At 38.9% G+C, this 25,820-nt stretch overlaps 1 protein-coding gene across 3 annotated transcripts in view; it reads left to right on the top strand.

The window, feature by feature from the left end:
• The first annotated feature begins 5,556 nt into the window (after positions 1-5,556).
• The window catches only part of Ttk (TTK protein kinase), a 40,895-nt gene continuing 20,631 nt past the window's right edge, over positions 5,557-25,820 (top strand). For 2 of the 3 annotated variants that reach the window (XM_055602515.1, XM_055602518.1), the window contains exons 1-12: positions 5,557-5,598; positions 6,804-6,997; positions 10,067-10,280; positions 10,609-10,715; positions 14,191-14,334; positions 14,705-14,810; positions 14,952-15,024; positions 15,119-15,213; positions 16,951-17,038; positions 18,494-18,614; positions 23,244-23,392; positions 25,382-25,515. In XM_055602515.1, coding sequence (XP_055458490.1) covers positions 6,844-6,997; positions 10,067-10,280; positions 10,609-10,715; positions 14,191-14,334; positions 14,705-14,810; positions 14,952-15,024; positions 15,119-15,213; positions 16,951-17,038; positions 18,494-18,614; positions 23,244-23,392; positions 25,382-25,515 — 1,385 coding nt within the window. In that variant the 5' untranslated portion in view covers positions 5,557-5,598; positions 6,804-6,843. The remainder of the gene's footprint in view (positions 5,599-6,803; positions 6,998-10,066; positions 10,281-10,608; positions 10,716-14,190; positions 14,335-14,704; positions 14,811-14,951; positions 15,025-15,118; positions 15,214-16,950; positions 17,039-18,493; positions 18,615-23,243; positions 23,393-25,381; positions 25,516-25,820) is intronic. The other variant, XM_055602517.1, reaches the window with a different exon arrangement.

The raw sequence follows: 25,820 nt of genomic DNA, 5'->3' as shown, positions 1-25,820 counted from the left end.
AAATGCTATAAAGGACTCTAACACTCTGAGTGGTGATTTCCATGGGTGAGTCTGCTCTTTACTAGGCCTTTCCACTTGCAGACCTTGTGGTGTGTCTGTGCTAAATATCTAAGAGAATTTATTCTGCAAAATGCCCTTTTGACATTGTTCGGTCCTCTCATAGAGCTGGTAGCTCAGGAATCTCAGAAGAAAAAAAAAAGGTAGTGACAGAGACAAGTATTAAGGCTTGAAGCTAAGCATCCGAGACCTTTTTCAAGACCTTGAGCCAAATATGTAAAGATGAGGTAGTGAGGAGACTAGAAACCATGGTGCTCCCCTGACGAAAAGGCATGAAAATGAAGATTTGATAGCCTATGCTTGTAATCCCTACACTTGGGGAAGTAAAAACTGGGAATCCCAGGGGCTGCCTGGTTAGCCTGTCTAGCCTAATTGTCAAGTAGCAGGCCATTTGAGAGAACCTGTGTTAAGAGAAAGGGAATGATATTTGTGGCTGGCCTCTGGCCTAACACACACACACCACACAAACACACATGCAAGGCTTAAGAGGGAGATGGAGCTCATAGACACAACAGGAAAGACATCAAAGACTTTAAAAACCTGACTTATTCTTTTAGAGGGTCATTTGAAAGAGGGCAGAGTAAATGTAAAGGAGGTAAATTGTGAAGGCATTGTTAAGTTGTATGTCAAGGAGAGACCAAATTGTTTAAGAGTAATGACAGGAGAAATGTGCAACCGAGTGGTAGAGAATTCGCCTAGTATCCATGAGGGGCCAATTCTAAACATCAACTCCACATTAAAATAAATGTGGTTGCATTGAGTCAAGAAACATAATGAAAATAGCAGTATAAGCTTAGGACACCATGAAGACATAATGTGGTTGCATGGGTGGGTTGGTGGTCATGAGTGATACCTTGGGTTTGATCTTTAGCATTGTAAAATAAAGGGAAAGGGAGGGTTGAAAGTGTCATTAAAACTGGAAGCAGAGGTCATTTAGCATTGTTTGGTTTTGCTTTATTAATTGTTCCACAGCCTTTTAGTACAGCCTCCAGTTTCTCTTTACAGCACATATCCATTAAATGCTAAACCTTACTCTGATGCTTATTAATAATCACCAGTTTGTCAGGATCCGGAAGTACCTAGGAGACAAACTTTGTGAATGTCTGTGAGGGAGATTCTAGATCGGGTTGATCAAGGTGAGAAAACTTACATGTAGGCGGCACCATTTCATGGGCTGGGCTCCTGGACTGAATGGAAGGGACAATGGCTGGCTGAACCATCATTCTCTTCTCTCTCTCTCTCTCTCTCTCTCTCTCTCTCTCTCTTTCTCCCTCTCTCTCTGTTTCCTGACAGTGGTCAGACTAGTCTCAAATTCTTGCTGCCAAGACTTCCATGATGGACTATGCCCTAAATTTTGAGCCAAATAAACCCTTCCTTAAATGGTTTTCCTTGGGGATTTTGTAACAGTAATGGTAAAAGTGACCAACAATACTTCCGTAGGGATGGGCTGCAGGTTAGTAGTAGAGCTCCTGCTTAGCATACTCAAGGCTCTGGGATTTGATCCCTAGCATTGCCAACAAAATTTCAATGCAATAAATATCACAGAGAGACAGTCTGTTTGCCAACACTAGGCTAATTTTTCCATTCAACCTAGACATAATTCCTTCTGGACTGAATTATATTTTCCCCAAACACAATCCTCAATGTGATTACTTTTAGCAGTAAGGCTGGTAAAGAGGTAATTAAGATGGAATGAAGTCATAAGGGTGGAGTTCTAATCCAAGAGGATTAGTGTCCTTACAGGAAGTTGATTTGTCTCTGCCCTCACGCAGGAAACAAACAGCAACAACAACAACAACAACAACAACAAAAAACCCCCGTCTATGTGGACAGAGGAGTGGCACCCTCCTTCATACTAAGGGAAGAGGCTTCCCAGGAAACTATCCTTGTTGGCACCTCACCTTGGGCTTCCAGCCTCCAGACTGAGAAAAACGTATTTTCAGTTTAGGCCACACGTTCTCTGGAATACTGTTCTGGCAACAAAGCTCCTGAGTTCATGCTCTATCATGAAGATGCAAGACGGTCTGTCTGGTTCACCTGAAATGTGAGCATTCTAAGTAAACCAGAAAAGGACATCATCTCACTACTCCACAGGCTATACTACAGGACAGCATTTTGTCTGCTGTTTTCCTTTCTCTTCCTTGTTCTGCTTTCAGTTCTCTGCAGACAAGCTGCTGGGGTCTAGGTAAAATGCAGAATGGAAAGGTGATGCTGTGCCATTAGCATGTTCCAATACAAGGCAGATTAGTTATTCCAGTTATATTCCATTTCTCCGCTCTGAAGTTTTGGCAGGGACACTGCAGCTATTAGTGTTTGGACCTGTCTGGGGGTGTCTTTGTAAATTGGGCATTGGAATTTAAAAAAACCAAAAACCAAAAACCAAAAAAAACAAAACAAAACAACAACAAAAAAAAAAAAACCAACTACTTGTATCCATCAGAGAATGATGTCTGTTTTTATAACTAAATGAAGATTTGTGAAATAGACTCTGTAACTAGGCTTCAAAGCATTTTATCTCAACTTCCTGTGGACACACTCACCTCTGGTTCATGTGTGAAGACACTTTCCATCAGAGATCACAGACCATTTACTTCTATAAGCCAGATAATAAGTCTGTTATCAGAGACCTCTGCCTTGTTAGATTTTCTGGCTTCCGTATTTTACCAGTTTAGCATGATACCTTTCTTCATTCTTTAATTTTTATCAATTTTGTATCTTTATAGTTAAACTAGATACTTGACATGGTTGTTTTAGCCACTATGGAAACTGGAGGAGGATGAGTATTGCTTCAGACCAGGAGTTTGAGACCTACATAGAGATAGCCATCTCAAAACAAAATGGAATGAAGCAAAATAACAACAAAATCTCCAAATTGCATTTTTTGCAGGTAATGAATTGCGACCTGCTTTTTTTCTGAGATTATTTTTGATCATGCACATTTAATAAAATTATTGTTATAGCTGGATTTCAATCTACTGTTTTGATAGCTTTTTTTCCTGCTTCTTTAAATTCTATTTTGGATTGATTGTCTACTATTTCATTCTCTTGCTCACCTGTAGCAATAACTTTTTGTTTGCTTGTTAGTTTTTACTTGTCTTTTTTGCTTTTAGTGATATTAGTAATGCTATAGATATATAATATGGATCAAATTATCTTGATGTGTAGATATGTGTGCATATTTGTAGATACTCTATCTGAAGAACTTTCTTAACTGTATCCTGTATTCTAGTACTACTAGTGATAAGTTCTTTCATCTTTGTGTGTGTGTGTGTGTGTGTGTGTAAATATCTTTATTTTCTCCTGATAATGAAGAATACTTTTGATGGATGTAGAATTTGTCTAGGCTGGCTTTTTTTTTTTTTTTTTTTTTTTTGTTTTTTTTAAATATTTTTATTTTCTCCTGATAATGAAGAATACTTTTGATGGATGTAGAATTTGTCTAGGCTGGCTTTTTTTTTTCTTTTTTCTTTTCAGTTTTCTCCTATATTTTTCATCGTTTCTGACAAGAAGTCTGCTGTCATCCTTATGATTGTTTTTCTATATGTAATTGTCTTTTATCCTTCAGTTGCTTTTAAGATTTTTTTCTTTTCATATCTAATTTCAAACAATTATGTACCTATAACATTAATAGAATTTTCTGTTTGAGGTATTCTGGAAGTTATTCAATTTGTTGGTTTATAGTTTTGATCACAGTTGAACAAACTGACCAGCTTTTCAGTTTTCTCTCCTTTCCTTTAAAAGTTCCAATTTTAGTCCATCAGACCATTTTGTTTCACAATCCACCAATGCTTTTGTTCACTTTTATCTCTGTGTTTAATTTTACGTATTTTAAAAATAGAGATTTCTTTTTATTGTTTTTAGGTGTGTGTGTGTGTGTGTGTGTGTGTGTGTGTGTGTGTGTGTGTCGCACTAGCGCACGTGTTCTCGGTGGTATACACACAAGAGCGTGGGTGCCCTCAGAGCACCAGACCCCCGCTGGAGCTGGAGCTCCAGAAGACTGTGAGCACCATGTGGGGCTTCAGGAAAAGCAAGAAGTGCTCTCAACCGCGGAGCCAGCTCTCCAGACAGTTTCTACATTGTGTTTACAAGCCTGATTTTTTTTTCCTTTCCCCAACAAATTGGCTGCTAACCCTATATAATGTTAATGGATAATTCGTTTCTACACATTTATTTATTTTTCTCACACACTCTTTCTCTTTAACATGCTTTCGGAATTCATGAAATACAGTAAAAATTACTATCGGTATAATTTCTGTGGCTGTTTTAATTGACACCCCCCCCCCCCACACACACACACATGCACACACACATTTAACAGTTAAATTTTCTTGTTTTTAGAGTTTGGTGGGTTTTTTGTTTGTTTGTTTTTGGTTTTTTGTTTTTTTCAATCAGATAGCAGACAGTGTAAAGACAACGCTGTTGAGTGTTCTTGTATTTCTGTAAATATTGCTGAACTGTGTTCCGGTCTGTAGTTAAATTGCATGGAGATAGTCGGATCTTTTTAAGATTTGCTTTTCAGCTTTTATGCTTGACCAAAGAAAGCTTTAGTTTAAAGACTAACTTTGCATTAAACCTTCTATCTCCTTGGGTCCCACATCCATAAATATAACCAACTGTTGATGAAAAAAAATTTTTTTTACTTGCATCTGTTATCTGTATTGAACAGACTTTTCTTGTCGATATTCCCTAAGTAATACATCTATCCATATATCTACATTGAATCATATAATACATCTGTATTGATGTAGAGATGACCCAGGAAGCCAGGACTCGTGGCACAAGCCTTTAATCCCAGAACTCTGGAGGCAGAGGCAGGTGGATCTCTATGCGTTCAAGTACAACCTGGCTGGCACAGGGAGTTCTAGGGCAGCAAGAGATACACAGTAAGGCCCTGCCTCGAAAACAAAAGCAAACAAGCCTCCCTCCCCCCAAGAAAACAAATGTATATAGGAGTGAAGCATAAATTATGGATAAAGACCAGGCCACTTTGTTTAAAATGGTATAGTCATACATCCACGGATTTGGGTACCAGCAAGGGCTGACAGAGACAAGGCATCTCATGCTGCCTGAAGAGTTCTGGCCCCGCGTAGCTTCTTACACATAGCAAAACCGATCACCAAACCCGACCATTCAGTATCCGCCCTCTTCTTCTTTTTCGCCACAGCCACTCACAGGGTAGCAGTGAGGAAGGCTAGAGAAGCTTTTCTCCTAGGAGCAACTCAGCTCGTAACTGGGACAGCATCACAGGGAGGCGGGGTCAGGAGCGATGAGCTCAGCCCGGGAAGTCCTACCAAGGGATCAGAATCCTAACAAAGGAAAAGGCGGGTCTTGGGTTGAAGACCAGGCCGCTTGCAGGTGGGTGTGCCCCACCTCAACGCAGGAGGCGTGGCGGCGCAAGGAGCCAACCAATCAGGACCGACGCCGCCACGTGACGAGCCGTAGCCAATAGGAGGAGGCCGTGAAGGCAGCGGGGAAATTCAAACGTGGTTCCGGACAGGGGTTAGGGTTCTGCTGTTTTTGTCTGCAGCTTGGCCTCCCGAGGTGAGTGCAGCGGTGCGGGCGTTGCGGGAGCGGCGGCTGCGGGCGGGAGGCTGCCGGGAGGTGAGGGCGGCGGCGGGCGGGCGCTGGGGACCCCGGGCCAGGCGGGCCGGGGCGCAGGGTGGAGGGTGCGGCCTGCGGGACCCCGGCTGGAGGTGAGAGAGCGGGGCCCGGAAGTGAGCGGAGTTCCGGGCAGGACTGGCTGCTGCACCGCGCAGCGCCGCGCCTGGGAGGAGATGGGGGACCCCCTGCTGCCATCCTGCAGCTCGGCTTCCGAGCACGCTCCGCGGTGGCAAAGACCTTGAGTTACCGCGTTGTGGAGAGTCGCAGTCCAGAGTGACAGGAAGGCCGACCGCAGTCTGTAGGCCAGCGGTACCAAAACACCGTCATGCAAATGAGCTGAGCGTGTGCTCAGTGCTGTCTACAGTGCCTTAGTCCTTGCGTTAGAGTGACAAAATCGCAAATCATGGTTTTGTTAGGGACAAAGTCCGTTATCAGTAGGAAGACTTTTTCTGCTTGCACAGCACCCTCAATGTCAATATTTACGCAGGCAGAGTAGGTGACCAAAGGGACAATCATTACCAAACATTCCTTATGTCTCCTTTATCACTGCCAGAATCACAGAACCCCAGCCCCCCCCCTTTTTTTTTTTAGTGATGAACTCTTCAGACAGCCCAGAGAAAATAACTCTGGGCAAAAATGAAAGGAAGACATTCAGTGAAATGAAGTTTTAAAGGGCATCAGCTGGACATGGTGCTGTATGTATTTACTCCTCGAACTTGGGAGGTGAAACAAGACCAGACAGCAGCCACCTAGAGAGATCAAGGCCATCATAGGCCATTTGACACCCTAACTCAAAACACAAAACTCGTGGGAAGCAAATTTTTGGGGGGCCTGGGGAGAGTTCATGACAGTTTCTTTGTACAGCCCTGGCTGTCCTCCAACTCAGCTATTCTCTTGAGTCTGCCTCCCAAGTGTTTCGATCAAGGATGCTCACCACCAAGCCTATCGGAAAGCAATTTTTATGTGTGCTGTGTCTTCTGGATTTGTGCCGTGGAACCTCATTGTTATTATATTGGGAAGAATAGATGTGTTTGGCTCACTGAAACTTTTCTGATAAATTACAAAGCTATGTCTCTCGCGGTTTTTGTTGTTTTGGCTTGGTGTGGGCGCTCCACTAACACTTACCTAATATCAATTACATTTAGACGTGTTTCCAAAAGTAATGTTTTGTCTTCATTCTGAAAGATGAGTTATAATTTAGAAATGGAGGCTGAAGAATTAAATGGCAGAAATTTGACAATTGACTCCATAATGAACAAAGTGAGAGATATAAAAAATAAGATAAATGAAGACCTTACGGATGAGCTAAGCTTGAGTAAAGTCTGTGCTGACCCCACAGGTGAGTTTTTCTTTTCTTTTTTTTTAAAAAAAAAGAAACATTAAGTGCCTCTAAGGTAAAAGCAAGAGATATTAACCACCATGTGTTGCCTGATGGAGATTTTTCCCCCTTCAGTAATTGATGGTTATCCATTAGGACTGTACTTTATACTTTAACTTGTTTGTCTGGATATATTACAAACTGTTCTGCTGTCTGGAGATAGACAGACAGACGACATGGGCATGGTAGCTTATACCTGTAATCCCACACTTGGGAATCTGAGACAGAAAGATCTCAAGTTTATGGCCAGTGTGGGAAACACAGTAAGAAGGAAAAAACGACAGAAAAGAATCACTGTTTACCTGTGTGCTCACAGGTAGTCTCCCTAAGTCTTTTGTTACTTGTGACTGCCACTGAGTTATGTTGGCTGATTGTTAGCTGATCTGCCTGCCATCCATGCACATGTAAAGTTTTTTGTTTTTGTTTTTCCTTTTCCTTTTTTGTTGTGAACTGAGGAAGGCTCACCAATCTTACTGAAGATTTAATTATTTAATTAATTAATTGGTTTTTTTGAGACAGGGTTTCTCTGTGTAGCCTTGGCTGTCCTGGACTCGCTTTGTAGACCGGGTTGGCCTCAAACTCACAAAAATCCACCTGCTTCTCTTTCTCAGAGTGCTTGGATTATAGGTGTGCACCACCGTGACTGGCTTTCTTTTCTATTTTATTTTATTTTTTATTTTTATTTTTATTTTATGTGTGAATGTTTTACCTACATGTGTAAGTGTATACCACTGTCATGCTTGGTGCCCTTCAAGGTCAGAACAGCCATAGGGTCCCCTGGAACTGCAGTTATGGTTGGTTGTGAGCCACCTGGTGAGGGCTAGGAATGGAACCTGGGTCCTCTGCAAGAGCAGCAAATGCGTAACTGCTGAGGCACCTCTCCAGTCCCCTCAAGTTATAGTTAATTTTAACACCAACGCTAGGTTTGAAGGATCTTACAGTCTTGTGGCTGTAGCACCCACCTCTCTGTGTTGACACTGTTTTAGCCAGGGCTCTCAATTATTCCCAAATAGGTGTTTACTCTTACCTCTTCAGGTCTTCACATGTCTTTGTCTGTGGCCTTTCTAATATGCTTGTTTCAGATAGCTACTTTCTAAGATTGGAGTATGGCCCCTGTTTTCTTTCTTGTATTGTTCACACAGCCCTAACTCACTTTATGTATAAGTTAGTCATGTATTTGGTTATTGTTCTGTTGTCCACTAGAATGATGTTTCCATGAGGGCAGAGTTTCCAGTCTGTTGTTATATCCAGTTCTTAGAATGTAGACTGGTATGAAGTTGGCACTTACTGGATGATGTGATTGAGTGAAAATCCCCATAATGCTAGTTATATAAGAAGCATTAGCTTACAAGCTAGTCTTTCTTAGTTTCACATGGTTGATATTTGAATGGTCAATATATAGTTATTCACAGGATAAAAACAGATGTTCTGTGTTCCATCTTTTTAAACTGGGTTAAAACCCCAGTAACTATATGAATGGTGGGTCAGGAAAAAATTGACAACAGTGTTTGAATGTTTAATGAAATTTAATTCAAAAGCAAATGTGCAATAAATCCAAGGTGTTTCTGCCTGTGCTCACCCACGTTGCATTGCTCAGCTGCTCAGGAACTGTGGTTCCAAGCAGACAGTGTTTGTACTTTGTACTATACACAGTGCCCTATCGCTCGGTGCCAACAAACTCTGCCTGTAAAACCTTGGCTTAGATTTTAGATGATTGCATAGTATAAGTTTTCAGATTTTACTGTACATACAGAGCTTCTTGCTCTTATGGAAATGGAATTTTTTAATGATAAACAAAACTTTTAATATTTTCCTACTGTTATTTCCTAAGTAGAAGATTGGTGGTCATGATTCTTTCTTAAAAACAAAACATAAACAAAATCAAAAAACAAAAAGACAGCACTAAATAAGTTCAGTAAGTTGTGAAAATTATATTTGGAGGACTTAACCCAGGACTGTGTATACTAGGCAAAGCAGACATGCTTGTCAGCCTTGAAACTCAACAGCCAGAACGTAGAGCATCAGATTCAAGGTCATTCTTAGCTATGTATTGAATTGAAGGCCACTCTTGGCTACTTGGTCCTGCTACAAAAACAAAACAAAATGACCTGCAGTTTTTTTGTTTGTTTTGTTGTTTTGTCATGTTTGTTTTGAGACAGGGTTTCTTTATGTAGTCCTGGCTGTTCTGGAACTTCTGTGTAGACCAGGGTGGTCTCAAACTCATGGAGATCCTCCTACCACTGCCTCCCCAGTACTGGGCTTAAGGTGTGAAACACCTTGCCTAGCTTGAAGCTTATTCTTGCTGTTACTATGTATGGTTGAATTTCACAGCGAGAAAGCTGATGCCCACAAGCCCTGTAGGTTCTGAAGGCATAGATTGGTAAGATTAGAAAATTAGCAGAGTATTTAAGAGAAATGTAGGTAACTTGGAAGAAGAAAGCCATCTTGGTTTTTTACCTTTGTATTTCTTTGGTTGTATTGTAACTAAGTTTGAGATACATGGAACTAATGTTGGATATTATTACTGTTACCCAGCAAAAGTTATGCTGAGCCTAGCATATAACACTTCTAAAACATGCTAATGAATTAGATGATTGATAGAGAATTTTCCAGTGTGAATTCTTAGTCAAAAATAGTGAGAGAGAAGAACTGGTGAGATGGCTCAGTTCTTAAGAGAACTGGCAGAAGACTCACGTTCAAATTCTAGCAACCATATTGTAGTTCGCAACTGTTTCTGTCGTATGTTTGTAGTTACGTAGTTTAGACGTTCCTGAAAAGATAGCCAAACATCTTCTGGCTTCTGGAAGCTGCAGGCTTGCACGTTGTGCAGACATACATGAAAGCAAAATACTTGTACCATAAACTAACAGTAAAATAATTAGAAAATAGATAAAATCAGGAACGTAATTAAAATAACATTGTTTATGTACACTGACAGTATTGTAAACACTTAACTGTAATTTGAGGAAAATGCAATTTGTCATGTTGTTTCTCTGTTGTGATTTTTTTCATATTTATTCATATAATTAGAAACTGTTAACCAAATTATGATGGTGGCGAACACCCCAGAGAACTGGTTGAATTTCTTGCTGAAACTAGAGAAAACCAGCGCCCCTCTCAATGATGTTCTTTTAAATAAGCTGATTGGTCGGTATAGTCAAGCAATTGAAGCGCTTCCTCCAGATAAATATGGCCAGAATGAGAGCTTTGCTCGAATCCAAGTGAGACTTGCTGAATTAAAAGCGTAAGTATTAGCATTGAAACTATACATAAGCAACTATATATGTACTATATTACAAAGAAAGAAGGTAAAAACATGTAATTCATATTTTTTAACCCAATACTTTTTAATGTAAACATTTTTCTGTGGACATAGATGCCTCAAAGTTACAGAGTTTCGTATTTCCTAAAACAGTACACAAATATAACCTAGTTTTTTTTTTTTTTTTTTTCCCATATAAAAAGGTAATATTCCACATCCTTGGAAAGGGAAGTTATTAAGTGTAGGTGGTTGTGTCCTTGATTTTTTTTTTTTTTTTTTTTTTAAGTTTGGGTCTAATCTTTTGTTGCAGCATCCAAGAGCCTGATGATGCGCAGGACTATTTTCAAATGGCCAGAGAAAACTGCAAGAAGTTTGCTTTTGTGCATGTGTCTTTCGCACAGTTTGAACTGTCGCAAGGTAATCCGAAAACAGCAAGTTTACCTTTTAAGTGAAAGCACGTCCCATTGTAGCATTAATACTGGGTCATAAATTTGAAGTGAAAAAACAAAAATATTACGGTTGGTGAGATGAGAACATGGAACAGAGGTGCGATACAGCAGAAGTCCAGAGTCTGCAGTGAGCCATCTTTATTCTTATAAGGAATGTTCTGTGGTGATAAGTGCAGACATTCTGTTTGTGTCCTTCACTCAGGAAACATCTGAAGGAACGCTTTTTGGTTGAGTATTTGTAGAATAAAGGATGAGCATTTTAGCTGGAACTTAGTTTGTGGCACTAGAGGATGTGTTGGCTGTACCACTGAGCTGCGGTTCTCCTTGTTCACCAGTGCAAGACCATTCCTTCTTGCTTACGTGGTTCCTCATAGTCTGCCTTTTGATATAGGTCATCTTTTTTCTGAATCATCTTTAACCGAGCTAATCCTTATTCCCCCTGCACCTCCTTCCCCACCTCATTTTCTGGGAATCTTCAGCTATATCCTTAGAGTACCCTCTGGCCAAATGTTCCTCTCCTGACTCCTGCTTATTTGTGCTGATGCCATGTACTAACCAGTTAAACATTACCGCAGCTAGCAGCCTCCTGTGTTGACCTGTGGGATTCCTAAATTCTAGTAATTTAAATCTGTAGTCTACTGTATACTTGTAGAGCATATTTTTTCTTTGTAGAGGAATTCATTCCTCCTGCTTGTTTGTTATGGTAAGTCTGGTCAGTCCTTAAAGACCGTTTGGCCTTTCATTGCTCACTGTAACTCTTAGATCTTAGAACAAGTAAATTGAGCTGTTTGTGAGAACAGTTAAGTCACAGAAGTGTGCCAGTAGCCACCACTTGTGTGTCTTGAGCAGGGTAGGTAGATAGGCTGTTAGGAGATAATGCAGCTTCCGGGGGCTCGTATATAGTCTGCTGTGTGCATTTAGAGGGTTAGGGGTTTCCAGAGTTTTTATCAGATTCTCTAATGGATTTTTGACCTGATAACTCTTAAATTACTAGTGCTTTTCTAAGGCTTTAGGTGTACCAAAGTACTCAATTTTATTGCTACTCTCAATAAACATATGGATTTAGTCGTTACCATATATTCTTTAAAATTTGTAAATTGTGAGTAATTAGAGAGACCTCTTATTAACTATATCACTCAGTTTTTAAAGATTTTCTTATGGACATATATTGTATGCTGAGGATATCTCCCTGATCCCAGTTCTTCCCGCTCTCTGTTTCCCTCTTTAATCACCTTTATTGCTCTAGACAATTTCACTGCTGCTTGCATATACATAATGATTTTATATTACTGTATAAAATCTAGGACCATAAAAATGAGGGAAAAAAGACATCTAAGGTTGACTTAAGTTGCTTAATATGATTGTCTCTGGTTGCATTCATATTCCTGCACAGGTTATAACTTTATGGCTGAAAATAATTTTCTTGTGTATATGTACCATATATTTGTCATCCATTTCTCTGTTAGATATCCATATTGTCTTCACAGCTTAGCTGTTGTGAATAGTTTCTTGTTTTATGTCTGTGAGTGTTTTGCCTGCATGTATGTACTTAAATCGTGTGCATACATGGCTCCCACAGAGGTAAGAAGGCTCCTGGAGAGGGTTGTGAGCTACCATGTGGGGGCTGTGAACCAAATTCTGTCTTCTACAAGAACTGTCACATGTGCTCATAAACAATGAGTCATATCTCTAGCTCTGTATATAATGCTGCAGTAAACATTGATGTATCTTTGTGATGCATTGTGTTGCAGTAAACATTATAGTATCTTTGTGATATATTGAGTTGCAGTCCTTTGAGTAAATAAATGTCCAGGAGAGGTATGTTTGATCTGTTTCTGGTGTTTTGAGAAAACTTGCTATTGATTTCCACAGAGGTTAAGCTAGTTTATATTCCCATTAGTGGTGTATAAGAATTCTCTTTTATCCACATCTGTGCCAGCATTTATTGTTTGTTTTCTTAATAACTCTCATTCTGACTGGAGTAAGATGGATTCTTGATTTGTTTCTCTGGTAGCTAGTGACATTAAACATTTTTCATGTATTTGTTGGCCACTTGTAATTTTTCCTTTATCACTGTCTTTTCATTAGTATGTATATTAATTTGGTTGTTTTCTTATTGCTAAGTTTTTAAAGTTATTTGTATATTCTAAGTATTAGGCCTCTTTTAGATGCATAACTGTCAAAGATAATTATTTTTTATTTTTTACAATTTATTTACTTTATATCCAATTGTAACCCTCCCATCTCCCAGCCCCCCTTACCCTCCTCTTCCTCTTTTGTCCCGATCTCCTAGTTGACTGAAAGGGGGAGTCCTCCTCCCCTACCATCTGACCCTAGCCTATCAAGTCGCATTAGGACTACCTGAGTCCTCCTCCTCTTTGGACTGGCAAGGCTATCCCAGAGGGGGATATAATCAAAGAGTGGGCAATAGAGTCCATGTTAGAGACAGCCCCTGTTCTCCTACTAGGGAACCCACATGGAGACTAATTGCTTTTGGGCTACATCTGAGTAGGGGGTTCTGGGTCTTCTCCATGCATCAGTATCTGCAGGATAGATCTTGAAGTGTTGTCCCTACTTTTTCTAGTTGAAAAAGTAGGGACAACACTTCTTTTTCTCTTCATACCCTAGGTGCTACATTAATAGCACTACAGCTCGTTAATTCCATACTGTTTGATAATAATTCCAACTGTTGATAATATCCTGTGTGGTACCTGATGTACACATTCAGTGTTTATTAAATATTAGGGATAAAGTTTGTATTTGAAAGAAAATTTAGTAATCTCTGTAGTTGGGTAATGGTTTGTGGTTATTTTGTTTTGACAGTGGTGGCAGTGGGGTAGAGTGTCTAACAGCAGGGTAGTTAGTTCTTTACCCTTCTTTTTATATAAATACTTTTACTAGAATAGCCTGTTTAACAAATTTTCAGTCTTGGTGAGTAAATGTTACTATGAATATTAAATGCTTGCTATTAGGACCACTTTAATATGTAGAGTGGTCAAGATGCTGTAATTGGTGTGTGTGTGTGTGTGTGTGTGTGTGTGTGTGTGTGTGCGCGCGCATGTGCATGCACGTGCATAGACAAGATGAACTTCAGGTTTTGCGGGGAGGTTGGTATTTGAGGCAGGGTTTCTGTGTAACCTTGGCTGTCCTGGAACCCACTCAGTGGACCAGGCTGGCCTTGAACTCATAGAGATCTGCCTGCTTTTGCCTCCTGAGTGAAAGACATGTGTCACCACCACTGGCTTATTAAACTTTTCAATGATGAATAGGAAATGATGAATATAGAGGTGGTGATTGTATGTATGAGAAGTCAGAAATTGCTTATTTGCTTTTGCAGTAACGTGAGTAAATCTAATTTAGCCCCTAGGTCCTAAAATAAACAACCTGGGGGTGGTGGGCGAAGAGTGCTGCATCAAATAACAGCTCTCTTTTTCCTCTTTTAGGCAATCTTAAAAAAAGTGAACAACTTCTGCATAAAGCTGTAGAGAGCGGAGCGGTGCCGCTGCAGATGCTGGAGGTTGCCATCCGCAACCTGCACCTCCAGAAGAAGCAGCTGCTTTCAGAGCAGGACAAGAAGAGCTTCTCAGGTGACTGTCGCTATGTGCTGCGCTTGGCTGGCGTGGTAAAATTAAGATTCAGAGTACTTGCAAGAAAAAAAATCATTTAGGTATAATGCTTAAAACCTAAAGATAAATTGTAGCTGTGTAGGAGGAAGGTAAGAAACAAAGATTCTTCCTGCATTAACTTTGTGTTGCTGACTCCTTACCAATGACTTGGTCAAAGTAGAAGACATTTCAAGTGATAGTCGGAAAGAAATGTACTGACGACATCATCGTGATTCCATATCCTGCATGAGGGCTCTTACTGTTAGAAGTTGTCTTTTAAAATACTCCTATTTGTAAGATTACTCTTTTTTGTAAAGGTAATTATATTGTGAGATTTTTACCACATCTACAGTACTAACTGCCCAAGAGTCATTCGCCAGTTCACTTGGAAATTTACAGAATAGGAGCATCAATTGTGATTCCAGAGGACAGGCTCCTGCAGCCAGGATTTTATATGGGTAAGAAAATGAATTCAGTTCTTTACAGGGTTAGCTTTTGTATATATACATATGTATATTTTCACACAAGTGTAATAAGACTTAGCAGTAAAATGAAGATATGTTTTAATAATATTCTCTGAATATTTTCTTTCTATTCAGAGAAAACATGCCTCCTCAAGATGCAGAAATAAGTCATCAAAATCCCTTAAAGCAGACTACCAAAACTAAGCGGGTAAGTCATTTGTGGTCTGCTTTGAGGAAGGTCATGGATGTGGTAGATTCTTTATGTGCCTAGTTGGTTACTTAATCTTTCAAATAATTTCTAGTCCTGCCCCTTTGGAAGAATCCCAGTTAACCTTCTAAACAGCCCAGATTACCATGTGAAGACAGATGGTTCATCGGGGCCAAATTTTACAAAAAGGTATGTTTCAGTTTGGCTTTTTAAAATTTGTTTATATGTAAAGATTGTTGTCAGACTATCTTACCTTTTTACTAAGTAATACTAACAGAGTTAATTTATTTTTCTTTGTAGTTCTAGGGATTGAGCCTAGTTTAGGCCTTATATCTGCTAGGCAAGTTATATGTGCCATTGAGCTACATCCATGTCCCTCTTTTTACTGTTTATATATTTGAGACTAAGTTCACTAATATTCCTGGGCTAGCCTTAAACTCTGTACCCCAGTCATAATCTATGCCTTCTGCAATTTATGGATGATTGTGTCCAAACAGGCTTGGCATAATTAATTTTTTTTCTTTGGTGGTAGAAGTTACTGGGTTTCCTTTTAGTTTGTTTTTATTATTTGAGATATATACTCCCAAGATGTCTGGTGGTCTTCCTGCCTCTGTCTTTTGAGTTCTGGATTTACAGATATGTACCACCAGGCCTGGCTAAAAGTGAATTTCTGACTGTTGTCAGGAACAAATTTGTGAATAGAAGAAATGACTTCAGTTTTTTTCTTATTAAAAATATTTGAAGAGATATTATTTAAAAGAAAATATATTGGAAAATACCAAGTGAACATGGCGTGTGGAAGCTATGAAGAATGAAACTTGTGGCATTTGAGTATTTCTTCTTAACGAGTATGTCTGATGGGAAGCTTACAGTGTGTGTGAGAAGCTTCAGAGCAGGGATTGAAGGTGGTTTGAAAACAGACTGTTTTTAATCCACTTAAGGGGCTGATTGGGGAATGGTGGTGAGTTCATTTTGTTTCAGAGCTCAGGGCCTCCAGAAGTGGGATAGAGGCTAGGAACATAGCTCTGATAGAATACACAGTAAACGTGCAGTGGCCTGGGCTAGTCCCGCAGCACCGAGAAAGAAGTAGAATCAGCTAATTGGCTGCTGGGTGAAGTGGCACAGACCTGTAATCCCAGCCAGCAGGGTGCTGAGCTTTAAAAACAAGCACTTGGTCACCCTGGGCATCATACTGAGAAGCCATCTCTTAAAGCAGATATGCTACGCTCAGTAACGAAGCATTATTCATCACATTTGATCTATTTTCCTACTCTCAATTTGGGTAGGATATAAGAAATGGAAATGTGCTGGAGGGGGTGGTGTTGAGAAACACAACTGTTTTAGTTGGTGATTTCAGTAATTGAAGTTCTGTTTTATTTAGTCTTTGAATACTATTGAAGGTTAAAACTGTATTTGCATATTCCTGTTTTTATCTTGCCCTTCCATTTCAAGTACTTAGTTGAAGCATGTAGTAGTTTCCCTATTACTCTAAAAATGTATTTTTTAAACTCCTCAGGCTTCACTTAGCCAGGTTCTGCATCCTTTTTAAGGCAGACTGTATGCCAGATTACAGAGGGCCACATGGCAGTGCATGGTGTGTTCTTATCCTTGATCTGTGTGCAGCCTGAAATGTAGTTTCACCTACATTCTTTTCCTTTCCCACATTCTTATCTTAGTTCCAGCTGTAACTTATTAGGTAATGAAAACACTGGCAATCATCTATCTGCTCATCAATTTTGTTGTTGCCCAGTACCTAATTTTTAAGTACAGTCACCTTTGCATTAGAATTATGTCACTATTAAAGATGCCTTTTAAAGAGATTCTTCCAATTCAAAGTGTGTGTATATACCAAGTATGTGTATTTAAAATGAAAAATGAAATAATTTCATGTTAACTATTAAAATATTTTTGTCTCATGGGTAATAGAAAGATATCTGGATCAGAATACCGAGATTTGATTGTGCCTGGATCCAAATCAAGTGGAAATGATTCCTATGAATTGAGAGGTTTAAAGGTATTTCAATTTTTAATGTATGTGAAGCAAAGGTTCCTAGTCTAGAGATCATAGAGCTTTCTTTTTAGTTTTTTGGGACAGGGTTTCTCTGTGTAGTCTTGGCTTTCCTGGACTTGCTTTGAAGACCAGACTGGCTTTGAACTCACAGAGGTCTACCTGCCTCTGCCTCCCCAAATGCTGGGGATACAGGCATGTGCTACCACACCCAGCTCATAGAGCTTTCTTTAGGGAAAGGATCTAGTGTTTATCTTCAAAGTGTCGGTGAAGGCACGAGACATTTGAGATTGCCACTAAAAGGTAGGTACCATAGCAGTTTTGGACTGTTTCTCAAAGACTAAGGTGTTAGAGCAAGTATCAACCATCTTTTAGAAGAAGCATGAGATCCATTAAGTAGGCATATGTGTAAATGGATTAGTAGGCCTGGGAATCAACATGAAAGCTCTTCCCCAGGTTTTGTTTATTGGAATGCTTAATCATCTGATTCTGACAAAGCACCTTAAAACCCAGAGCATATGTTGGTGCAGAGGTGAGGGCATAAGTATCTAAGCTGATCTGCTGTGGCCCCACCTTTATTAACTTTACGCAGGAAATGACTAGTTCCAAATGCAGTGATTTGTAGGGGTTCTAATATTCTTAGTACACTTGGCTTCAATTCCTGGCATTGTGATGTGAATTTTAAACATTAGAAGCTTTGAAGATCTTTGCTTTAAAATACTAATTTTCTCTACTTCTAGGGAATGGCTCTTAATTGTTTTAAAAAGATCAGTCTAATTTATAATAACTACTCTTTTGAGGTTATATACATGCTAATTTTTACTAATGATATATTACTTTGGTAATATAGTAAAATTGGGAGGGGGGATTTGGCTCAATGGTAGGGTTCTTAACTACCACTTGTGAGGCTCTTGGGTTCCATACTAAAGAGTAGAGTCATGTAAACAAGATACTTTGTTCTGAGACAGGGTTTTCCTCTGTAGCTGTGGCTGTCCTGGACTCAGTTTATAGACTATGCTGGCTTGAACTCACAGATATCTGCCTGCCTCTGGCTCTGTGAGTGCTGGGATTATGGGCGTGTGCTACCACGCCTTTTAAGATGCTTACTTTTTTTTTTTTTTTTTTTTGTCATCAGGCTTATTCTATGTTGGATACAAATTTTCTAACACTTTAAATTTTGAGTGAAGTATAGTGTAGCAATTAAGTAATATTTATATTTATATCCTCTGAAAGCAAATTACCCAGGTTAATGGCTATGATCCTTCCTGATATTGTAATCAGTAACTGAAGAAGTTAATATTTTCTGGGATTTTCCGAGGACTCTCAAATATGGGAGATAGTTTTGCAAGCAATCTTTTCACATAGATAAAACTTTATTATATTGAATAGCAAGACAAATTTGAGCTACTGTGATTTATGGTACATTATCTTATTTGAAATCTCTCAATGCTTTTTATGTAGCCCATTCAAACTGTCCATTTTAAAGACTCTCTGATATCCAATGAGAAGAGTCCTGAACTTATGTCTGACTCAGTAACCTTGAAGAATAAAACAGAATCAAGTCTTCTAACAAAATTGGAAGGTAAGTGTTCATACAAGCAACCTGACTGAACTCAGTGGGCTGTTTACAAAAGAAGGGCATGAAAGTCAGAGGGAAACTTGTTGGGAATAAAAAGGATCTCTATGGGGGAGAGGGAGGGTTAAGAGAAGGTAACCATGACATGAAAATGACTAAAATTTATTCTGTGTATATTTGAAACTATCAAAGAATAAAGCACAGTCATGCACACACACACAGAGAGACACACACTGACAGCAGAGATGGCTCTGTGGGTGAAGTGCTTGCTATGTATGCATGCGGACCCAAATGCAAATCTTCAGAACCCACATAAAGCTTAATTTGGTAGTACAGCTCTGTAACCCTCACACCTACAGTAAGATGGGAGGCAATACCCCGAAACTCACAGGCTTTTTATTTTTATTTTTATTTTATTTAATACACACAGACAAGAACAATAAGAGACCCTGTCTCAAACAAAATGGAAGGCGAGAACTGGTACCTAAGGTTTTTCTCTGACTTCTGTGTGCTAGCAAACACAAATGTGCACACATATCTTACAAATCCATGTAGCTTGAAAAAACAGTAATGACCAAATTGTGCTGAACTATTTTGTCTTCCTTTATTTTCTATTTTTTGTTTTTACAGAATGCATGAGAAGTATTGTATCCTATAGGAGAGAGGAAGATATTTGCTTAAAGGGTGCAAAAAATGCAGAGAGGAGGGACAATACATTGGAACTGAGTTATTTTTCTTAGTTGGCTTGGCAGCTATTTTTACTAGAGAACAAAAATGCAATTTCTTTTTTTTTCCTTAAAAAATTTTTTTTATTAATCACAGTTTATTCATTTTGTATCCCAGCTCTAGCCCCTTCCTCAGTCCCTCCCAATCCCACCTCCCTCCCTCATCTCCTCCTATGCCCCTCCCTGAGTCCACTGATAGGGGAGGTCCTCCTCCCCTTCCCTCTGACCCTAGCTTAGCGGGTCTCATCAGGACTGGCTGCATTGTCTTCCTCTGTAGCTTTGTAAGGCTGCTCCCCTCTCCGGGGGAGGTAATCAAAGAGCCAGCCACTGAGTTCATGTCAGAGACAGCCCCTATATCCCTTAATAGGGAACCCACTTGGAGACTGTGCTGCCATGGGCTACATCTGTGCAGGGATTCTAGGACCATGAATGGTCCTGGGTTGGAGTATCAGTCTCAGAAAAGACCCCTTTGCCCAAATATTTTGGTTCTGTTGCTCTCCTTCTGGAACTCCTGTCCCCTCCAGGTCTTTCTATCTCCCCCTTCTTTCATAAGATTCCCTGCACTCTGCCCAAAGTTTATCTATGAGTCTCAGCATCTGCTTTGATACTTTGCTGAGTAGTCTTTCAGAGGCCCTCTGTGGTAAGCTCCTGTCCTATTCCCTGTTTTCTCCCTCTTCCAATGTCTGTCCTGTTTGCCTGTCTGAGTGTGGATTGATCTCTTACCCAGAGTCCTCCTTCTTGCACAGCTTCCTTAGGCGTACAGATTTTAGTATGTTTGTCCTATATTATATGTCTAATATCTACTTATAAGTGAGTATATACCATATCTGTCTTTTTGCTTCTGGGATACCTCATTCAGGATGATCTTTTCTAGTTCCCACCATTTGCCTGCAAATTTCATGATTTCCTTGTTTTTAGTTGCTAAGTAGTATTCCATTGTGTAAATGTACCACAATTTCTGTATCCATTCCTCTGTTGAGGGACATCTGGATTATTTCCAGATTCTGGCTCGAATAAAGTTGCTACAAACATGGTTGAGCAAATGCCTTTGTTGTGTACTTGAGCATCTTTTGGATATATGCCTAGGAGTGGTATAGCTGGATCTTGAGGAAGCACTATTCCTAACTGTCTGAGAAAGCACCAGATTGATTTCTATTTTGTAGCCCACTTTCATTTTTCTTTTAAATCAGACTTTGGCTTCCCACTACATAGGTACTGTAATAAATGCTCTAGGGACCCAATAATTTTAGGAACTGGGTCTCAAAATTGCAAATAAATTTTGGGATGTATATAGAATAGGTAACATCTAATGTGGACTAAAATATAAAGATTGTTAGGAGAGATGCAAGTAAAATGCTATGAGAATTTAGGAGAAGGGAAATTTTAGGAACCTAATTTGGATTAGGAAAAATGTTTGAAAGAGAAGAAATTTGAAAACCTTTCAGCTTTTAACTGAGGACCCATCTTGGGGGGATAGCTTAGGCTAAAGAATAAAACACATAAACGGGGCTGTCCAGTGGCTCTGACACTGGAAGACAAATGGTGTACAAGTAGGAAGTGAGACTAACTTTAGTGACATGCTCACACTTCATGTCTTTTTACGCCTCCAGCGTAAGCAGCTGGTTTCAGGGGAGGACTGGGGTTTATCAGATGACTCTGAGTGTGTTCTAATGCTTTCCTCAAGGTGTGATCATATTTTAATATTCATGGGAAGCCCATAGTCTAGGTTGCAGTGCTTTTCTCTTTACTTGTCAAGGAGGGACTTTGAAGCCAAGTAAGGCCCTCCTGTTTGCCTGGTGCTTTCATGGTTTTAATCTTGGAAACCTAGTGCCCAGGAAAGCATCTGTTCCAAGTAGTGTTTCATCTGTAGAATAGTCTTTTATTCTTTACCTCAACATTGATTTGGGACAGATTCCTAACATTGGTGTTTGTTAGAAGCTATATTTCATGTTTTCTTGTCTTTTGATACCATTGGGAAAGTCACCCTTATCAAATATGCCTGTTGATAGTATTCAATTGATAGCTAATTTGATGAAACAGACTTCTGAGTTTCTGTACATTCTGACTTCCCAGTCTTTGCCTTTATACTTTGTCTTTATTTTGAACAAGGTTTATGGCAGGATCCTAAACATATTTGCAGATTTTAGACAATCATTTTGTCTTTCATTTTTAATTCACTTTTGCCTGAACTTGACATGAATGTAAATATGTATGTGTAAGATAAAGTGTCTTGATTTGATTTTTATTTTTCTCGTACAAATGTCTACCTGACACAGTGCTATGTTTTCATACCCTCTTTTCCCTGTCTGGAAACTTGGGTGATTCTATTTTGGTATTTGGTTTGGGCTTTTTTTTCTCTGTTTCATAGTTACTTTTATTATAGTGAATCTTGATGTCCATTAGTTCTAATGTGTTTTCAGTTTTCTTCCTTAGGATTATTTTAGTTCTTATAAGCATTTTAAATTTACATAAAAAATACAAGATTCTATGTTTCAGTTTCCATTGGAAAATGGAAGTTTGATTGAGAAGCAGTTGAGCCTGTAAAGATATCTGAGGCAAATTGTCATCTCCACTCTTGAGCTTTTGAGATCACTAGCCTGGCCTGTTTTCATCCACTTGATACACTAATAGCTGATAGTTTTGGGCTTGTGATAATGGAGTGTACCCTTTGCTTTACAAAATTTTTGTGTTCAACTTTATTGCTAGTTTATAAAATTGATTTATTCTTTTTTTAAAAGGTAAATTGTCATTGCTAAATTAACTGAACGATTCTAATAATTTCCCTGTGTGTTTTTTAGGGTGGTTCTTGTGTGTATGCCTGTTTTATTTATTCTTTATTGAGACAAGTTCTCACTTTAGGCTCCGTAGCTGTCTTCAAACTCAAAATTTTTCCTTCCTCAGTCTATTAAGGGCTGGAATTACAGGCATGTTCTACAATGTCCAGTTTGTGGGTGTTGATAGGTTCACGATCATGTTTGAAAATAGTGTGTCCCTTTTTCTTTCTAATCCTTTCATTTTGTTATTCTGCAACTTTAAGATGTTAGGGTTAGGATTTCTCAGGGGGGATGGTAGGTGAACTTTTTGCTTCAGTCTTTTAAGTGGACATTTTCAGTTTCAGTATCATAACTCTTAAAATGATAGCTGCTGTAAAGTTTTATTGTTGCTTTTTTTATTTGATTCTGTTAGGTCTATTTTGGGCCTACGTTATTAATATCTTTTGTGTATGGGTGTGTGGATGAACATTGAATTTATCATGGCCTTTTGTTGCGTAGTTATTGCTTTCTGATTGTAGCAAGATACACTGATTTTTTTTTTTTTTTCAGGTATTTAGCTAACAGCATTTAAGGAAAAATCATATTTGGGTATAATTTATTAGGTCTTATCAGTTGTTAATGTTTGCTTAGTTTAGAGTTTTGATACTCATCGAATAGCAAATGCTATTGACATTTTTGTTTATAAGTCTTTGAGACAGTTGGTTATAAGTTAGTGTAAAATAAAATCTGTATTTTTAAGTGGAGGTCTGAGAACAGTGGTAAGACTTTTTAATATTTGTTAAAAACCAGAAGCACTTAAGTCTCGATTGGTCTAGGCAAGTTAGTTCCTTACAGTTTGTAAACCTGACTCCTTCCTTCCTTTCCACTTTTTAATACCATGTTATTTTCAGAGTAAAAATGAAGCATAGTTTATATCACATTCCTATTGCTAAAGCTTGCTTGTTTATTTGGGGTTTATTCTGTTTTGAACTTGGGTCTGGGTGCATTGACCAAGCTGTTTCAGACTCGCTGGTTCAAGTCATCCTCTCCTATCTCAGCCCCCTGAGTCGCTGAGACTACAGGTGAATGCCACCACATCTGGCCTTAAATATTTTTATATCAAATATTAATTTTTAATGTTAACAATAAAATTTCAGAAACTAAAGTGTGTCAAGAACCAGAGATTCCCGAAAGAAAGCACAGACAGTGGCAGTCTGCAAGAAAGCCAGAGTGTGTGAGCCAGAACCCTGCTGCATTTTCACACCAGTGGCACATTCCAGATGCAACCCCGAAGGCTGAGAAAGAGGTGACTTTCTGTTCACTTTACTAAGTTATTGTCTTTGGTAATATGTGTCTGAAATTTGATGGATATGTTGGGTATTCGTTTTGACGTGTTTGTGCCATATTTACTGTAATAGTTTAATTATAAGATGTTATTTTTCAGAATACTATGATCAGTAGCACATACAGGATCAGTAAGAGCACACATGAGGATAAATTCTGTTTTTGTCAGTATTACTAATAGATGGTTGTAGCTTTGTTGTTTGTTTGTTGTATGTGGGTGGTATGTGCCTGTGGATGCAGGTGCTTATGGAGGCCAGTCAGTGGACCAGAGTTACAGGTGGTTGAGAGGGACCCAATATGGGTGCTGAAAATCTAACTCAGATCTTCTACAAGAGTAGAAGGGCATTGAGCCCTTTCTCTAACCCTACACCTAGATTTATAGCCAAGAGAACCGAACAAGTATATCCATAAAAATGTCTGGAAATGAGTATTGTTCATGGTAGAATGTTCATAGCTGTGCCAAAAATATTTATATCATGTGGTACATCTGTGTAATGGAGTATTACTAATACATCAGTGAAGTACTGATATACACTTATAATCTAAGTGAATCTTCAAAAATTGGTAAGTGTAAGAAACCTATTACAAGAGGCCTTTGGTTCTATGAGCTAATGTTAGATGTTGCGAATAGATAAAACCATAGACATGGAAAGTAGGTTAATTGTTGGTGGAAGTGGGTGCCATAAGAAATGAGTGACTTGTAGATGTGGGGTTTCTTCTTGCTAGGAGATGAAAATATTCTAAATTCAGTACTGAAAATTTGAAAAGCATTCTTAGAACCAACAAGAAAAAAGCAGCCGGTTTCTTGTGATCCCTGCTGATTGAGCAGCCTTCCTAAAAGAAGTTTATTTTTGTCACACATGTTACTTTATACCTGTGAGTTTTCCATTTCTGTTTTAGGTTGCTTCTCCCTAACTTTCTTATAAAAGGCCTGCTCTTCTGAGGCTTCTGCCTTCCTAGTATACCATCGTGTTCTTTACTCATTGCTGTCCTATCTGGAAATCCTGGTGACTCCACATTATTCCTTAAAAATACTCTGGGTCAGACATGGTGGTACACACTTTTAATCCTAGCACATGAGAGGCAGAGATAAGCAGATCTCTGTGAGTTCAAGGCCAGTTTGGTCTAAGTATTTAGCTCCAGGCTAGCCAAGGCTACATAGTGAGACCATTTAGAACAATGGTTCTCAACAATGGTTCTCAACCTTCCTAATGCTGTAACCCTTTAATATAGGTTTCTCCTATTATAGTAACCCCTAACTATAAAAATATTATCATTGCTACTTTGTATCTGTAATTTAGCTACTTTTATGAATGATAATTTAAATGTTTTTGGTGATGGGGGTTTGTCAGATGAGTCATGACCCACAAGTTGAGAAGCCCTTATCTAGAACAAAATAAAACAAAAACAAGTAATATGAGCTTCGCAACATACAAAAGCAAGCAACTTCCTGGTTTCTTCTTGCTTCTGCACCCATGCCTAACATCATCAGTAGTATAGCTGGCCTTCAAATTCATAACTCTCCTCTAATATTAGACTATTTCCTTATTGGTAGCCACATGCACATATATCCTTAGTTCTTATTTCCAAAATACCAAATGCGAACATCCCACTCTGACCACTATCCTCAACATTTTCATTGCTCAGTGACTACTAGAGCAGTTCCTTAATCGCATCTTCTTCACTAATCCTAGTGAACATGTACACATTCATATGTATATGTGAGGAGATCTTAAATGAAAGAAAATGTGTATGAGAGGCCTTTTAGCCATTTTTAACAATTAAGAAGATTCCAGTACAGAAAGTAGAATAGATTTATCCTGTGTTGACTTATGGGCTCCATCTGTACTTGTGCTCTTGTACATGAATACCTGCGTGCATGTACACAAACATGTATATGTGTCTAATTTAAAAACGCTAAGTCATAGAATTTTAATTTTTCTTTTAGCAGAAGTGTACCACTGTTGAGCAACTTGCCCTTTCGGTTTCAAAGCAATCACCACCGATGTCAGTTCCTAAGTGGATGGATCGAAAGTCTGTCAGTGAGACACCTAGTAGCAATTCCTTGGATGATTACATGAGCTGGTATGAGCCATTCCTTGGATGATTACGTGACCTTTTGCACTGAGCTCAGATTGCAAGGTGGTACATAGAAATGAGACAGGCTTTAGGACCAAACTAAATTGGGTTGAACCTGTTCTCTTATTTAAAATTACTGTTTTCCCCAACATTAGTTTTTGTTACCTGTTAAATGCAAAGGGGAAAGTAGTTATGATTACATGTATATTGTCTTCATGTATAATTATTATTTTTAAGGACTGTTGTGGAAGTAGCCTTTTCACATTATAATCTTAATTATAGCTTGGAAAGCTAAGAATGCTGTCAGTCTT

The sequence above is a fragment of the Psammomys obesus genome, unplaced genomic scaffold, assembly GCF_907164565.1.
Source record: "Psammomys obesus unplaced genomic scaffold, mPsaObe1.curated_primary_1811, whole genome shotgun sequence".
NCBI lineage: Eukaryota > Metazoa > Chordata > Mammalia > Rodentia > Muridae > Psammomys > Psammomys obesus.
The sequence above is the reverse complement of the archived record's forward strand: the minus strand, read 5'-3'. Positions and strand labels throughout refer to the sequence as shown.